At 41.4% G+C, this 16,788-nt stretch overlaps 1 protein-coding gene and 1 long non-coding RNA gene across 13 annotated transcripts in view; one reads left to right on the top strand and one right to left on the bottom strand.

The window, feature by feature from the left end:
• Nucleotides 1-275: 275 nt before the first annotated feature.
• The window catches only part of LOC122163084, an 18,070-nt gene continuing 1,557 nt past the window's right edge, over nt 276-16,788 (top strand). For 2 of the 12 annotated variants that reach the window (XR_006169788.1, XR_006169787.1), the window contains exons 1-5: nt 731-1,448; nt 4,249-5,862; nt 5,957-6,079; nt 6,291-6,331; nt 12,423-16,134. This is a non-coding gene — a long non-coding RNA (uncharacterized LOC122163084). The other 10 variants (XR_006169793.1, XR_006169791.1, XR_006169795.1 and 7 more) reach the window with 10 other exon arrangements.
• SLC30A4 (solute carrier family 30 member 4) lies at nt 2,765-16,678 on the bottom strand. Its single transcript, XM_042823930.1, has 7 exons — nt 16,282-16,678; nt 11,586-11,732; nt 7,942-8,095; nt 7,479-7,692; nt 7,095-7,200; nt 5,714-5,848; nt 2,765-5,063 (listed from the first exon to the last, which is right to left on the bottom strand). The coding sequence occupies exons 1-7, from the start codon at nt 16,658-16,660 to the stop codon at nt 4,909-4,911; spliced, it is 1,290 nt and encodes a 429-aa protein (XP_042679864.1). The 5' UTR covers nt 16,661-16,678; the 3' UTR covers nt 2,765-4,908.

Raw genomic sequence — 16,788 nt, 5'->3', positions numbered from 1 at the left:
CCTTCACATACCCCTGTGTTTTGGAGGCTCGTATCCCTGAAACTTATCTTTCCAGCAGGCATCACAGTAAGGAAATTAGAAAGCTGACATATGGACAAGAATGTGCTTGAGTTTACAAAATGGCTCGCTGTTTCAACAGAAATGGTTGCTGCAAAAGGTGTGCGTGCTTCACAGCTTTAACAGAACGGCTGCCTTGTGCACTTGGTACTGGCAGAGTTCAAAGGAAACAAAATGATACTGAGAAAAAAGCAGACCAGGAAAAAGTAAAGGAGTAATAAAACTGTTTTGAGTTGTCTTTATCTTGCAGCTGTAAGCACAGAAAGCAGGTGTCCCTGCATTCTAAGAGCAGAACTCGTGCTATCTGGATGGTTCTAAAAGGGAAGGAACGGCGTTTATTTTACCAGCTTCTAAAGCCGTCAGGTACTTCACAGATGGAAAGGACACACATCATCCTTCCTGGAGCCTTCCGTGGAAATGGGATGAGAAGAGCAGAGAGAAGGGGTTTCCCAAAGCACAGCGGCATTTAGCATCCAGTATGTCCTCTTCAAAGAGGGAGAAGGAGATGGGAGGTGGATTTAGGGAAATAGGAGGGATGGGGAGGACCTACTTTGGTTTTTGTGTACAAAGGAAATCAAGAAGTTTCAGAGTAGCTCTTCGATATCAGTTTGCAACTTGGAGGCTAGAAGACAGATCATACAGAGAGCAAAGAGGAACTGGACTTCAGGTGAGCACGTACTTGAACAGAATGGGAGAAAGGAGGGCTTGCAGTGTTTTTGGATGTTTTGCACCCATAAACCTCACACCACACAAGCTGCGCATACAGAGGATGCTGACTGGACATTAGTGAAGCTGTGGAAACAGCAGAGTATTGCAAGAAAATGGAGTGAGAAAAGTGAAGTAAGTTAGAGGCAGCGTAACATAAGCCTGAGCTAGGCGTGCTAACCTGGGACAACAGGATGTGCTTGGAGCAACCAGGGAGAAAAGAGATCTTGACAATACCATTTTGGATTTTGAAGACCAGGTTCAGGTACGACAATGCACGTAGTAATTCTGCTGGTGGTATAGAAGGCAATGTGGTCAGTATTGAAAGGTTTAAATGCAAACACAATTTAGAAAAGAAAATCAGGATTAAGCAAAGAAAGCAAATGAGTTTCTGTTAATTTTCTTTTTAGGGTAAGAATAGTTCAGGACATAATAGTGTGATGTGAGGGCTTGCAGCTTGCTTCTTGGCTTTCACAAGTAGTTGGAGAGCAGCTTGAACCAGTGATTGAGCATCTGGTGGGAAGCCAACCCATGGGAGCTCAGGTGCATGCAATGCAATGCAATGCATCTGAGTGACTGGAAGGGATGCAGTCAGGATCCACCCCCTCCCAGATCTCATTTAAGGGCTGGCAGCGGAGGCAAGGGGATCTTGCTGGAGCTTCTTATCTACCTGATGCTTTCTGGAGGTAAGCAGATTTTTTTTTTTCCTTTATTTTCTGTGGCTGTTGCATTGGAGCAAATCCTCACTTGCTGCAAACTAGGACCTTGCTGCTCTGCTGTCATTGCTGTGCTTTCTATCATGTTACAGTTGTCATTAAAGCTGTATCTGTGGTTCAAGATAGGATATGTGAAAATCAGGAATTTCTTCTACATAGATTGCAATAGGTGGCAGAATTCTCACAGGTTTTTAGCAGTTTGTCCACCTATAGCAATCTGGCATAGCTCTGGAAAGCAGAGAGGCTCGCTGTGGAAGCCTCTGATCTTAGGCATCTATTGGTTAGACTAATCATAAGAAGTAAACAAGTTCTTATTTCCTATAAAAGGGTTTCCTGTGGAGATAGAGAAATACAGAAAAACATAAATGATCTTGTGATGGTCGGAGGAGATAAACAGGATGTGCTGCAGAGCTGCTTGGAAAGGCACCAGACTTGATTCTTATTCCCAATAATGCTATGCTTCTCCAAGGTGGTACTCAAAATGACCCTTCAATATCTATAAAGATAACTTGACTTCTTTCATCGACACCTCACACTTCCTAGAGTACAGATGTTAATGCATATTTAACCATACATTCCCAGCAGCTATACTGCAAAGTAATGTTACTTGCTGTACACTGTTCTGTTCCACATAAGTGTACTAATTGCTCTTACGTGGTTAGATTTACAGTTCTGTTTTGTGCCCTTCCATTACTAGGGGAATTGCAAATTAAGTGTATTCCTTTTGATGCTGATTAGTAACGAATTCAGTATTGGGTTCTTATGTGAAATGCAGCAATGCCAGACAACTTCTGCCCTTTTGACCAAGAAAACAAATTAGAGGTGGCCCACACAGATGTAACGATCCATATGAGCTTAGTTAAGCCTTAAAATAGGCAATCTTCATTATCAGGATGTCCCCCAACAATCACATTGATTTCTGTCTCCTAGATTCAGATTTCATATTGTTGCTTTTTTTCTGAAGTCCTTCCAGTTAGTCTGCAGGCTGTGATAACAATGGCCCTTCAGGTGTGACTGAAGGGCCTCAGGAATGCCTCGCTGGTTGCTGTATAACTGCTCCTTCACCATAATTTGTCAGCTCATATTTTCTGAAGTTCTGTTACTGCATGAGAAACAAGAAAACTGAAGTTCTTCTACTGAAGAGGGAGCCATAGCTCATTCTAAGCAGTGTTACCAAGCTGAGTTAAGCTTGAGCGTTTATAGGCACTCTGAAAAAGAACTGCTGTAAGAATCAAAGAAAAAGGCACAAGACCTCAATGCAAATAAATATTTCATAAGACAGAATGTGAAGTTTAATAATTGATTTAATAAAACCCACAATAAAGCAACACATTTCTGCTTTTTCTTCAATTAAACAAAAGTATAGTAAATCATTACAATAAAAAAACTCCAAATACATTACATGTCTACCATACTTCAACTACTAATTACATCAACTGTAAATCCCAAGTTAATTAAAACCTGTTGAGAATTAGTATGTGCAAAATACCTGTTGTGGTGGGAGTTTTTTTGCTTGTTTTTAGGGAATTTCTAAGAATGGGATGCACGTTTTTCATTAACTCTGATATGGCTTAATCAGTGGTAATGTTTGTATTGAAGCATTAACTTTCCAAGTACAGTGTTCCTCTGTGTCTGAGTTGTACGTACTCCCATGCTGTACTCGAGTGTCCCCATTTCTTGCCAGAACAAATACAAACATAGTCTGGTGTTATTAATACTGTGTTGTGAGTTTTCACCTCTGCAAATTCATCAAGAGGTCCCGATCTTATTCAGACGAGAAAACAAGCCAAGTTGCTGCCAATTGTAGGTATAAATCACCCTGATGAATATGCGAAACACTATCAAGTTTCAAGACAATAGCTTAAGTATTCACAGCTGAGTACCACTATATCTGTTACTGGTCCAAAACTCCTTTCTGTTCCACATACAGAAAGACTTTTGATGTCAGCTGAAGTTTTGCACAAAGACCCAAGTGCAGAATAAGCAAAAATACTCAAAGCGAAGTTCTGTCTGTCTATTGAACGCTGCAGGTCATTCTTGTTGCCCTTGGCTTCAATGCCAGTAATGTCAGCAACAGGCATAAAAAGTGAGCCTGGATGTATGGTAGATTGGCAGCAGGTAGGTTTGTGTTTTATTGTCCTGCATACATTCAAAGTACAGAGGCTATGAGGCAAAGCAATTCAGTTTTGCGGACTCTGAAGTGTCAGGATGAAAGAAGTCTTTTCAAATTGCTTTGATTCTCAGTAAATAAGAAAATACCTTTCTGCCTCTGTAGGTTGCTGTGATAGCATTGTCCAGTGTGCATGAGGTCACTCAGCTTGCTTGGGTTTCATCTTATTCATAGAGCTCAGCAGTACTGTTGTACTGGCTGTCCTGTGAGAATACTGCCATCCTGCTCTCACAGCAAAGACGAATAGGTCAGAGATCCAAGAGTGAGGGAACACCACATCTGAAACTTCTGCTCTCCCCTTGCCTTTTAGTACATTTAAGTATTTTGCACATCTGTAGGTTGGATTTGAGAGTACCTTTGTGTCAAGCACAGTTCCTATCCTTTTATTTTTTTCAATAAAGCAATCATGGAAAATGTTCAGTTACAGCACATGTATTAATTATAATTAGAATGCATGCTAATTAATTGGCCTTCTAATGTGAATTAAATGCTCATTCAGACATTCAAAATTATTAATAAATTTTAATCTTACAACTCAAAAATTTGTAAAATAAATAACCTCCTTCTAAAGTATAAACCCTATTCTAAAATACATTACAGATAACCGAAGCGAGAACACTTCGGGTCCAGTGCTGGGTCTCCAGTTAAACACCAGAAGTTTGGGCAAGGATCTTCCTGTTTGCATCTCTGAACATCCAGATTAAAGCTAAGTTTCTGGTCTGGTTATGGTAAATCCTGGGTTTTGCAAGTCTCCAACAAGACAGTTTAGAAAAGAATTCAGGTAGCACTGCATGCATTGTAATTTAAAATACTGTATGAAAATTACTATTGTAAAAATACTGTCTGAATTTGAAGATCATAATGTATGGAACCCTGGCATGATCAATAATATTACAGATGTTAATTGAAATACTGAATAGTCGATGCTCCTCTTGGAGTGCAGGTACTTCTGTGGTACACAAAAGACAATTTCTAACTGTGATTTGTGAGGTATCTGCAGAACCACGTTGCAGTTTGTAAACAATCTGAAAACAACTTTGTCTCCAAACCATAATAAATTTAATAAACCGGCACGAGGGAGAGAATGAAATGTATGTTCTGTAGGGCAACCACTGCACTTGTTGCAGCACCAGTTCTCCCTGCTGCATGTTAAATGGTACAAATCCACATGTTAATTATTATCATTCACTTTGAATTTATTGCTCTCAGTCTTTGACTACAAGATAAAGAATAAGGCAGCAGTTCCCAAAACACATGAGATTAGGCACTGGAACTCTGACAACTTGTGCAGGTTTTGCTTGTTTCCTGTTTATAACTCTGAAGCTGGACAGAACACTTGTACATTCCAAACGTGTTCAACAGCAGTTGTCTGGCCTTGAACTGAACTTCCTCCCATTTAGATGAGCTACCAGGAACTGCAAAAACCAGGGAAAGATTTCATAATTCTTGTAATATTCAACCCTTTAAAAAATGCACAATTAAACTGTCTTCATATTTACCACATGGTCTTACCAACTCAGATGTCTTTATTCAAACTCCCTTATCAATTTTCTATTGTTCTGTGGCTGTGATACAATATGCACACATCTTTATCTTTTATCTGGAACCGTATCTAGGTAAAACTGTCTCTGTTAAGTAGGGGTATGCAGAAAGCTTTCTTTCCAAGAACTGATATGCTTGATATTGTGTTAGATATCAATATCAGCATGTTTTGGCAACATGTTCAACTTTCCATAAATCAGATCTTTGCATTAGGGAATTTCTGAAGAGAAGTACTTAACCCCATCAAACAGGGGGAAAAAAAAAATTCTCTACTGGATCAACATGTCTCAGCATAAATTATTTTCTTTCTTCGCCTAACTTCCATTTACACTTTGTCCTTGTGGGTAAATGGTTTCTATATCTCACTGTACGAAATTACAAATGATAGTTTTTGGTTTTTTTTCCCAGAATGCCATTTCCTGGATGTGAGTACGTAAGAACATAAAGATGAGTGATAAAGTGGTTTGAGTTTTGTCATCTGCCCCACCCCTGGCTGGACTAAAATTGCCATATAGCAGCTTACCTAATTGCAAGTGGACTATGGCAGTTGTTTTTCCTGCAGTGAGAGACCAAACATTTAAATCTTCTATAGAATAAACATCTTCAATTTTCATCAAGTCTTCTTTAATACGATCCACATCTAAATGCCTCGGGACTCCTGTGATACCAAACGTAAGATAAAGTTAACTGTCCTCTGCAAAAAAAAAAAAAAAGTCATTGACAACTTTCAAAACATTGATTGTTTTATATATGTATTTCTTGCAAGCCCATTCTCTGGAGCTCCTGAGGACCAGTTGGAAAAGCTCTGTAACATACACTAAGACCACCTTTCATCACCGTAATAACATCGTTAATTCAGACATCTTTATAACAGCTGGGATGCAAACAGGTACAACTCAGACATCTGGAATTCAGTACCCCATTAGTGTGCTTTATCTATTCAGCTAAATCTCAGCTGTTGCCTTGGAACTAAATGAGATTTAAGTGTATTTTACCATTTTTCGCCTTCATGGTGAAAATCCATTTTTTTCTTTTCCTAAATGACACAAGCATTTGGCATTGAAGATTTTGAGATTTTTTTTTTTTTCTTTTGATTGCAGAAGTCGGCAATAATTCATATGAAACAGATGGGATGGTGCAGGTAAGAACAAGAATTTTTTTTTTTTTTTTTTTTTTCCTCATCCCTACATGAAAGTACTGGATTAAGCAGTAACATGGGCAGGTTAGTTACAAGAATGCAAAGAATGTTGCTGGCAAACAAGAAGAATGTTGTTCTTCCCTTCAAGTCACCACAAGAGGTCAAAAGTCAAACTTATGTATGTTCTGCTGCTTTTTTTTCTTTGCCTCTTTCCTTTTCATATTGGTTTTTATTTCCAGTCTTATCTGACATGCATGCAATACTATGAATCTGTCTCCTCCTTTTACATGTGTTCACGTTAACTTTACAAGTAATTACACAAACTGTGTAGCTGAGACTGGGCAGACATTTACTTATTTTAGCTGAAAGTTTTATAAATTCTACTTCTACTGTCTCGTGATGGTAAACTGTGAGCAGTGCTAAGACCTGTGTCATTCTGGTAAAGGTCAAAGACTCTTGAAGACTGCTGCAACTTAGATGAGTTGAACTGAAATCTGAACTGAAAAAAACTGAAATCCTAAAGCAAGATCAACAAATTCCAGACACAGCCCATGTTGCTGGAGATGGTGGTTGTGACATCCAAGTGCCAGTGCTTCATTTGACATATAGAATCACAGAATGGCCTGGGTTGAAAAGGACCACAATGATCATCTAGTTTCAACCCCTTGCTATGTGCAGGGGTGCCAACCACCAGACCAGGCTGCCCAGAGCCACATCCAGCCTGGCCTTGAAACACATGAAACGCTGCATGCTGTGAGGATCTCACCTTCCAAAATTATAACTCCCGTATCACACAGAATTCGGACCGTTGTGAAAACTACCAGTATGGAAAACACATATGTACAAATAGGATCAGCAATCTTGTATTCTGGCTGGAAAGGAAGGTCCAGAGTGTTAAAAAGATGCATGAAAGTAAGTTTATTTATAAACGTAACTCAGAAATAGTTACTTAGAGCTAAAACTTCTGTATTTCTTTGTTAGAATAATTACATAACACATAACAGCCTCTGCTTATTTTGCATGACTATATGAAGCTTATAATAGAACACAGTGTATCATTTTAATCGCTTAGAAAAATAAGTCCATTTTGATGTAACAACTACAGTTGAAACAAAAATCACACCTTGCCTCAAAATTAGCCATTCCTTACCTTGAAGCGTATGATGTACGCAGCTACAAGCACACCAATGCTTTGTACCAGGTCCCCAAGGGCGTGTACAAATGCTGCTCTCACTGCAAGGCTGCTGTGTCCGTGGCCGCTGCTGCGGGCTGTGCTAGGAGAGTTTGACTGAGGTACGTGGGAGTGAGGGTGGGAATGGGAGTGGGAATGAAGGTGTCCAGATTGATTCAGCAAAAAACCCATTCTGAAATTGGAAAAAGAAAAATGCTCCAAGAAACGGGCTTGAGAGTTGAGTGGGTGGGTTTTTTTGTGATTTTTTTTTTGTTTAATTTCTTTAATTCAGAACAGAACAAAAAAAGAGGTATCATTTCCTGTCTCATTTTATGAGGAAGAGGTCCAGCAAAATGACATCCCATGAGAAAGTTACAGGCCATTAATGAATTAACAGCTTATTCAAAATATATTTGAGTGTCAAGAGAAAGGGAGATCTTACATTAAGTTAACTGCAACACCAACAGCTGCTGTGATCAGCATGATATCGCCATTTATTTCATAGTCCATATGGATGGTTCTTTGAACTGCTTCATACAACAGGAATGCCATAAGGATATAGACCAGCAACACACTAATGATGGCTGACAATACTTCTGCAAACAGAAAGGAAAGAACATCATAAAAGTGAGCCTCAGGTCTACTTCTATTTCCTATTTGTACTATGGACAGACCTTCATGTGCCCAACAATATGAATAAACAGCCAGTAAACCATAAGTAACATTCACAAATAATAATCATAGAACCACAGTGTTAAGCTAGATCTAAAGATGACACGTCCTTTTGTGCTCACTGTCACTTATCAGATGGATCACTGGGATCTTAACCTTCCTTTGTGAATTTGAAGATCAAGGTTGGAATTTACTTGCATTGAATTCTAACTGTTGTTCTCCCCTCTGGTCCCACGTATTTTGCCCTGATACATTCCCCAGGAATCAGCTATTAGTCAGCCCATAGCAGAAAGAATATTGATTGAATAACTTTATTCATCAAATGAAGGCGTTATTACAATACTGACCATGCATTTCACAGCATCAGAATGATTTGATCCATAGACTGAATTGGTGACATCACTGTTGGAGAAGAAACTCACACCCTTGCAGTCAGCTGCTCAGCAGTGTGTCAGTGCCTGGATGAGTACCAGCATCACCAGGCAGTAACGAGGCCTTGAAAGGCAACCACCATAATCCCTGATTTCAGAGCAATGTCGAATCCGGGAAACATCCACACAAGTGGAAGCTTTCTTTACAAAGCAGGCAGATTATTCAGGCCAACAGCCATTTTTTTTTAATGTATTTTAAGGCATTTCTTCAGTTTTCAGAACACTTCTTCTTGTTGGTTGAATTTGTTAAACTGCAGTACGCTGGTCTTTACCAGAGAAATAACATACTGCAGTTTTACAACCTAAAAGCAGACTTTCTGCAGTGGAAACCAGTGTGTTCTTTGCAGTAGCTTTCACAGAGTCATCATCATGTTGACACTATAGATTTGTCCTAAGATCTTTCACTTGTGAAATGAAGCATGCACTGTATCAATGGTCTGATGGATCTGTCATTACTGACGCTGTCTCTGCAGCAGTGGAAGGATGCCAAGTTCCATATCTGTGTTTAGATCTGCTCAGTGTCTTTCTGAGAAGGAGGTATCTCCACTCAGTGAAACAGAGCTATTTTTGGCTTAAAGAATATAATTCTTTTCAGATAAGACTGCAATTTTCATTTTTTTCATCTTCTCTAGCTCATTCCTGGATGTCAGCTTCCCTTTCACCATACAAAATGGAAGAAACTAAAGATGGAGCATACATATTATATATTCAGAAAGATAAAAAGCAGTGCTTTCTGCTGGAATTTGAGCAGGCAACTGATAGGCCTGCTGTCTTTACAAAGCAGCATTTATGGGTACTAGCGTGACAATTCATGGTTCTGCAAACAAAAGTGAAAAGGAGCACTGGAAACTATTTACTGGCACATTTTAGTGCTTAGTGCATGTACAGATTACCTTAAAATGCAATGCAAAGCAGACTGGTTATGAGGCAATTCTAGTGCATACTCCCAGCTTTAAGCAGATGCATGTTTTTTTTCTGTGACAGATGCTCTATCTGTACCCTATTTTTAACATTCTGTCATGTTTTAACATCTCATGAAATTCAGGCTATTGATGAACTCGCATTTTGCTGACAAGCTTCTTACAGCACATGATATTTGGAAAAATGTATTACAGCAAACACGTAGCCCAGACTCAGCACTGTTCTATTGGCAGTGTTCACTGATGTGTGAAACTGTGCACTCAGGCCACTCAGAAAGGGTGCCTAAAATCAGGCAAATAAGCTTCTCAAAAAACCACCTGTGTACCGTCGTTTTTCAACCATCCCATCATCAGCATTCACAGGGCCCAGATCAACGTTTTGAGGGTTTCTTGCAGAATCCTTATCAACCTCTCCTTCCTCACTGCAGTCACAGAAGCTCTCTTCCCACTCTCACAGGCTCTAGTCCTTTTCTTCCTACACAGATCCCTGTGCTGTGGCTGCTAACACAGGGTGGATGAGTAGAAAGGGGCCTCTGGTCTAGTCGAGTGCCCTGCCCAAAGCAGGACCAATGATAGCAGGCTGCTCCAGGACATTGGGTTGGGAGCATTTCCAGCAAGGGAGACTCCATGACCGGTCTGGGCAACCTCAGCTGGTGCTTGGCAACCTCCTGTCACTGGGCAGCAGAAAAAGGAGGAATTGCTGCAGGAGTGAGAAGTCCTCTGCTCTCCAGGGAGAAAATGATGGGTGATATAGATACAGGCCACCACTGGATCAATCTGGCCAGTACTTTCTTTGGCAATAAAATGAAGAAAAAAGTTGGGGATTTTTTTTGCTGGTTTTTAAAGTGAGGTGGCAGAGATCCAAAGGGATTCCTGTTTGCAGAGCGCTACGGAGATCCTGAATTAGTAAGTGAAAATTTATAAAACTGAGTAATATATGATAAAACTTTATTTTTTTTTCCTTAAGAACCATTTCTGTTATAGGGCTATGTCATGTTCTTCCTTTGTACTATTTGGTTTTTGAAGAGTTACAAATACATAAACTGCTCAAGCTATTTTTAAATGAGGTTAAGGCATGTCTACATGCTAGCAAACATCCTTGTGGAAAGCATGAACAAATGCCAGGGGCATACCTGCAAGATCAGGTTTCAGTATTACAGGGAACTCTCATCACGAAATTAAAACTTCTTGAAAGAAAAGTTTGTAATGGGAAATGCTGGCACTGTTAATGCTTTCTTGCTAAAGCCCAAAGATCTTTGCTGGTGTACAGTTATGCATTCATGCATTAGTGACTAACTGATGACAAATGACTAGGAGTGATGGAGCTGTTGAATTCTACTGCTGTTCTGGCAGCCATCATAAGAATTAACAGTAATGGCAGCATAAGAGTTTGAAATTCCTTGAAAAAATACCATATAGAAAGCATAGAGGTAGTAAGCCATAACATCCAAAATGATCTATTTCATGCAGCATACATTCAAACTTTTGAGAAAATGCCTACAAGTCAAGACCTTCACCTGTATATTGTAAATTAAGTAATTAATATCCAGTACAGATGGCAACCACGTGAAAGCACCCTTTATCATCATTACATTTCCAAATGTGAAGTAATGAGTCTGAAATTACCCTTCCAACATATTTCTGCTGATGTTTCTTTCTACAAGTACCCAAAATGGGCACAAGTTAAGTAACTTTTTGTACTGGACGTGAAGGGACATCTTGATTTCTTCTTTGTGCAAGAAGAATAGTGATTTATGAGACTTCTTGCAGAGCTATCTGATCCTGAACTCTATAGAACTTTTTACTTCTGGGAGTTTGCTCAGGATTATTTGTTAATCACGTTTCACAGGACTTTGTTTCCAGATGTAGCAGCTGTACTGTTCTGATCAAATGATTTATTCCCCTGTGGCAATACATCCCATGCAGTGGATACACAACAGACTGTTAAACCTAAAGTTACTTTTAGGTTTGTTACTGATTTCTTTCCAGTTGCCCCTTCTTCTAGAATTACATATTTTTAACATTATTGCTTAAAATACTAGCAAAAGCTGATATCTACATACCTAGGCGATGAAATCCGAAAGTGAACCTCTTTGTAGGAGACTTTGCAGACAGCCAGAGAGCAAGTAGGGTCAAAATAATACCACTAAGGTCAGTTAACATGTGCAGTGCATCTGTCATAATTGCTAGACTGTTAGCAACATATCCACCTGAAAACAAAGTTGGAACAGTCAAGACAGGTAAGTGATTCTGGATCCTGTCCTCATGGCACAACTTTCAGTTACTTATTTTCAGAACAGTGCACTAAGTACATGAAGTACCACTCATCACTGAGCAGGACTATTCTTTTGCCATTATGATCAACATGCCACGCTATAATTTAAAGCTACCATAGTTAGAAATGCAGTGAAGCATGCTTTCCATGAGAGCTGCACAGAAAGGAGTTAGTCCTGTTAGTCTCACTGAGACTTCTTGCTTGATAACATTTGCGAACTAATTTAGTATCTCTTCTGTGTATGTTATTGCATATATTTAATTGGCTGATGCTTTTTATTTGAACTACAATTGTTAAATATTTTCACATAATGGATCAAGGACAGAAATCCAGTAACTTGCTGGCAGTAATTAACCCCTCCCTCTTCTTATTTTTACTGCATTATCTTTTAACCTTCACCATTCCATGTCCTGGCAGAGGTGTATAAATTCTGCTACTGTATATTGCCAACAATAACTTTCACACCATTTTCCTTTCTTATTTATTACCATATTTTTTTCATGATTATGAGCTGTATGGAGACAAACAACATCAGATCGAAGGTCAATATCTTTGTTCCGATTCCATTGCTAAATGCAACAGCAGATAGATGGCTGAGAGATTTAACAAAGCGCCTCTCTTTCAGGCAACCTTCATCCAAATGGGGAGTCAAGGACAGGCAGTGTCGTCTTCCATCTGCATGAAGATAACCCCATTTTCTCAGAAAAGACCACATCTCCAGCGTCAGCTCAACTATTACTTCATTTCTCATTTTACTTTGAGATCATTCAAACTGGAGATTCTAGCAAGCAGAGCATGCAGCTGGCGTGCCACTTGGCAGGCTTCAGGCTCCAGCCAACATATCTCGAGTAAAGGTATCTTTGTACGCAATTAAAAGCCTCTTAGTGAAAAGGCTGACCACGAGGAAAGAGTGAAGGGAAATTCACAGCAGGCTGACTGCTTTCAAGATCAGTGAAAAACATGTGCAGCCATCTATCTGGGAGTGCCCACCTGCAGAGCTACGCCCTTCTTCCCAGCCACACAAATAGCAAGGCTGACACTGCGGGGGTTCCTTGTTCTGCCTGTAACTACTGACTGCACCTACCTCTGTTCCACCTGTTCCTGTCCCCCAACCCCTTTATTAAGATGTCTCTAAGTCTCAGAGTGAAACTTAGAGGTTGAAACTCTGCACAGGCCATCACAGCTCAAAGATAATTTGCTTTCTCACATAATTTCAGAAGATATGTCCTAGCAATGTGCAACTCAGCCTGTTCTATTGTCAGCACAGAATAAAACAATTACGTCTAAGGACATTCACTTCAATGCTTTCTGCATATGATCATTTACAGTACATATGTTAATCCATGAGTATGAAATTGAGAAGTGCTTCAGCCCAAGGTAAGCCAACTCCATTTCAGCTAGTCTCTCCAGAGACTACATAAACAGAGAATTCAGATATTAAAAGTAGTCTTACTGGAGCACGTGATCGAGAAAGTATCATTGAGATGAATGAAATTCTGAATTCGAAGGCCCTCTGTTTCCCACTACATAGGTTCACTGCTTGGCGAAGTGCTGCCCGGGGGCTGCTGAAACACAATCAACAACTTGAGAGGGAGAAAACAGGAAAACAGACATCTACAACTTTCATGAAGAAGCCTTGAAAGCTCACCACTGTTTTCACCAACCTGTGAAGGACAGCAGTCCTCCTTGTGAATGATCAATTAGAAATCTCTGAACATAACTGAATGCATCAAAAAGCTGTCAAGGAAGGTGACTGGATTTGCGTTGTTTTCTGTTTCTTCATGCAAAACAGTTCCCACAAAGCGATCTGACTTCTACAGTGACTGTTCTTCAAATTAAGCAACCAACACTGATGTGGGCTGGATTCATGAGCTTGGCAGTAATTGGAAAAAAACATATGCCAATTGAGATTTCACAAAGCAGCTGCTGGAACACAATTTCCTTCATCTTGACATTGGTACCAGACAGCAGAAAGTTTTCTACCAAATTGTCTGACAGGCTCTTCTGCCCTTCCTGCAGAAATTCAAATCTGGCAAAGATAACAGGAAGAGGTCTGTTAATGTCCCACATAGCCAAAGTCTCCCAAATACTTTGGCTATAGGTTTGTCTAAAAAGTGCCAAAATTTCAAACCAAATGGGTCAGAACTCAACCCTGGGCCAGAGTGAAATACACAGAACAGTTAGTGTGCTGACTTAGGGCTTGCACGCTTCTTCTTCACTTATTCTGCTGCTGATTGCCTGCCATATGACAAGGTATTCACGTCAAGACCTACAAAAGTGCACAGATGCCCAAGTCCTACTTGTTCTCTCTGGAAATTGGATGCCTGAATATTTTATGGGTCTGGGCCTCAGCGCTGTCTGCCGCAGTGCCCAAATACTGCACCAGGGCTGGTAACCGCATACAGGAACCTGAGAATGATGAGTCCACACTACAGCAGCAATGCTTCATAAGGAGAAATCAGTCACTCTGACCTGAGCCTGCAGAAGTCCTGGTCGTAAGGGAGAAACAGTGGATAAAGTGACAGTGATATTTTTCCTCTCAACACCTATTATTTCTGGAGCTGACCAGGCACTAGATATGGAGATATCTACAACAGTGTGAAAACAGACTCTGTGACTTCAGCATCAAGCTGCCAACAGCTCAGGAACATTACTCAGCATTGTGCCCTTCAGATGGACTAAATTCAGTGTGTATCAGAATGCTATGTGAGTACAATTAAATGAAGTCACGCTTACCACAAATGATGTCCACAGCTGAGAAGCAACACTACACTAACACTAATCCCTCATCAAATTTACCTGAGTTCACACTGTGCCAAAATCTCAGCCAGAGAAAAAAGAGCCAGAGGCAAATGAAGGCATTCAACCAGATCCCTGCAAGCCTGAAGCCGAGTGCTGATCTGTGATGAGCTGATGCATTGTGCCAGTGTTACTAACGATTAACCGCACATTGAAAGCGAGGTGCTGAGAGACAAAGCCACTGTTTTCTCTTAACCCACATTCCTGAAACAAGGCGCAAACAAAACTGCGGTGCAGATGCAGTCAGTTATCTGCTCTCCTTCTGAAAAAAATGGCCATTTCTCATACCACTTTTTATTTTGCTCTATGAATGTGGGACAAACGGTATCATTTTGTGGTACAATACCTGAGGCATCTTTCCTTCAAATTCATTTCTTCTGTTTTTTTGGCTGGTGAATTATGGCCACTAAATACACTAAATTTTCTATTATTTGGACCTGTGTGTTAAAATGTGAGCAATTTGAATGAAATTAGTTGTCAATCATTGTCTGCTGCTAAAAAGATTGGGCTCAAGTTAACAGACTGTCTAATAACTGATGGTGCAGTGCATCCCGTCCAGGCACTGTGCATCACTCCCTGCTGCTTCAAACCAGCCAAAATGAAGGAGTTTCAGCATTCTGCAGGTGGCTGAGCAGCCTCAAGTGCTTGCACTGAACATCATGGGCAGATCCAAAACCAGGTGGTAACAGGCATTGATACTGCATTGGTAAGTGATCAAAGATAAATAGTACACCTCGTAAAAATGGGTAGATAATGGCAAAGGCATAACATTTAATACCATAACATTTAATACCATCCGGAGGACTTCAGACCTTAAATTTTATGTTAAGCCCTGTCACTGTAGCCACTAAATACAGTTGTGTTTTGTACAGACTGCTCTATTATGCACAGGTTCTACTCAACCTTAATAGCAAATGACAGCATGCCTTTATGAGAGAGTAATAAAAGCTGAACTTGAGCACCAGACTCACTCTTCTAGGTAAAACCAGCAGATCTTTTCCAAGTACTAACAAACAAAAACCACAAAGAACGTGATTTAACCAAGGAACTTGCAGTGTGAACTGCTAACGTGATTTAACCAAGGAACTTAACACTGTGAAGTGTTAAAACGTCGCTTGTTCTAACTTGGATCATATGTTTTATGTCTGGTTGGAGCACACACTGGTCCAGAGCACCGTGGGACATCAGGAAGTTGTCAAGAGAGCATTCTGCACTGCACTGTTGGGCAGTTTGTCTTCCAGACTACATCACTGGATCTGACAGCTAGAGATAAATCCCAATATAGGTTTTGTCATTATGTTAACGTCACTCTTGGAAACTCTATTTGCCTGCTGTCCTTGCAAACACAGCAAGATTTTATGGCAATAATTAAAAAACACTGGAGATAAAATTACCCATCCTTCATGCATACCCGTGTGACAGCACGCAGTCCTCCCTTGACAATCAGACCTTAGAAACTTACAGAACAGGAGCAATACAAAGCTGCGAGCCAACAAAATGCCCACTTTGTGCCATTTCGGGGAGGCGATGAGCTTCAGGTAAGGCAGGTGCAAGTTCTCCTTTCTTTCCTTGCACGGAAAGCACGACTGGACTTCGCTCCCGCTCCCCCCGGGCCTTATCGCTAATCGCTCCGAGCTGCAAACGGTTCCCTTCTTACGCAAAAGCCGGAGCAGCGCCCGACTCACCTACGAGCTCCCCCGTCATGAAGAGCAGATAGAGGGCGGCGGCGGCCGTCAGCCGCTTCTTGACGCGCCGCAGCTTGCACAGCTCTCTCCGGCTGCGGCACCGGCCGCAGGGCTCGGGCCCGCCGCGCAGCGCGATGTCCCGCTCGGCCGCGGACTCGTCGTCGGACGGCGGCGCGGGGTGCAGCCCGTTGGCCGGAGCCTCGGGGGCCGCCTCCGCCGCGTCGTCCGCCACCACCACCCGCAGCTTGTTGAAGCGGGGGAAGTCCTCGTCCCCCGCCTCGTCCGAGAAGTCGAAGGCACTGGAGTCGTTCAGGAACAGGGGCGGCTCGCTCCGCCGCAGCGCGGACTTGATGCTGCTCCACAGGCCGGGCCCGGCCATAGCGGCGGCGGCGGGCACCCCGAGGGGCGCGGCCGACGCTGGCGCGGCGCTCCACGTCCCTCAGGGCATGGCCCCCGCCCCGCGCCGCCGGGCCCTACCGCGGCCCGCCCGGGGACGCGGAGGCTCGC

Source organism: Centrocercus urophasianus, unplaced genomic scaffold (assembly GCF_019232065.1).
Source record: "Centrocercus urophasianus isolate 14NV4802_14NV808 unplaced genomic scaffold, USGS_Curo_1.0 seq_23, whole genome shotgun sequence".
Lineage (NCBI taxonomy): Eukaryota > Metazoa > Chordata > Aves > Galliformes > Phasianidae > Centrocercus > Centrocercus urophasianus.
The sequence above is the reverse complement of the archived record's forward strand: the minus strand, read 5'-3'. Positions and strand labels throughout refer to the sequence as shown.

Excerpts from the sequence above, each read along its gene's own strand:
- SLC30A4 (XM_042823930.1), bottom strand. The coding sequence starts at position 16,660 with ATGGCCGGGCCCGGCCTGTGGAGCAGCATCAAGTCCGCGCTGCGGCGG. Across the intron at positions 8,096-11,585 it reads TTTCGGATTTCATCGCCTAG|AAGTATTGTCAGCCATCATT; the intron begins GTATGTAGATAT and ends TTCTGTTTGCAG. Across the intron at positions 7,201-7,478 it reads CGTACATCATACGCTTCAAG|CCAGAATACAAGATTGCTGA; the intron begins GTAAGGAATGGC and ends CTTCCTTTCCAG.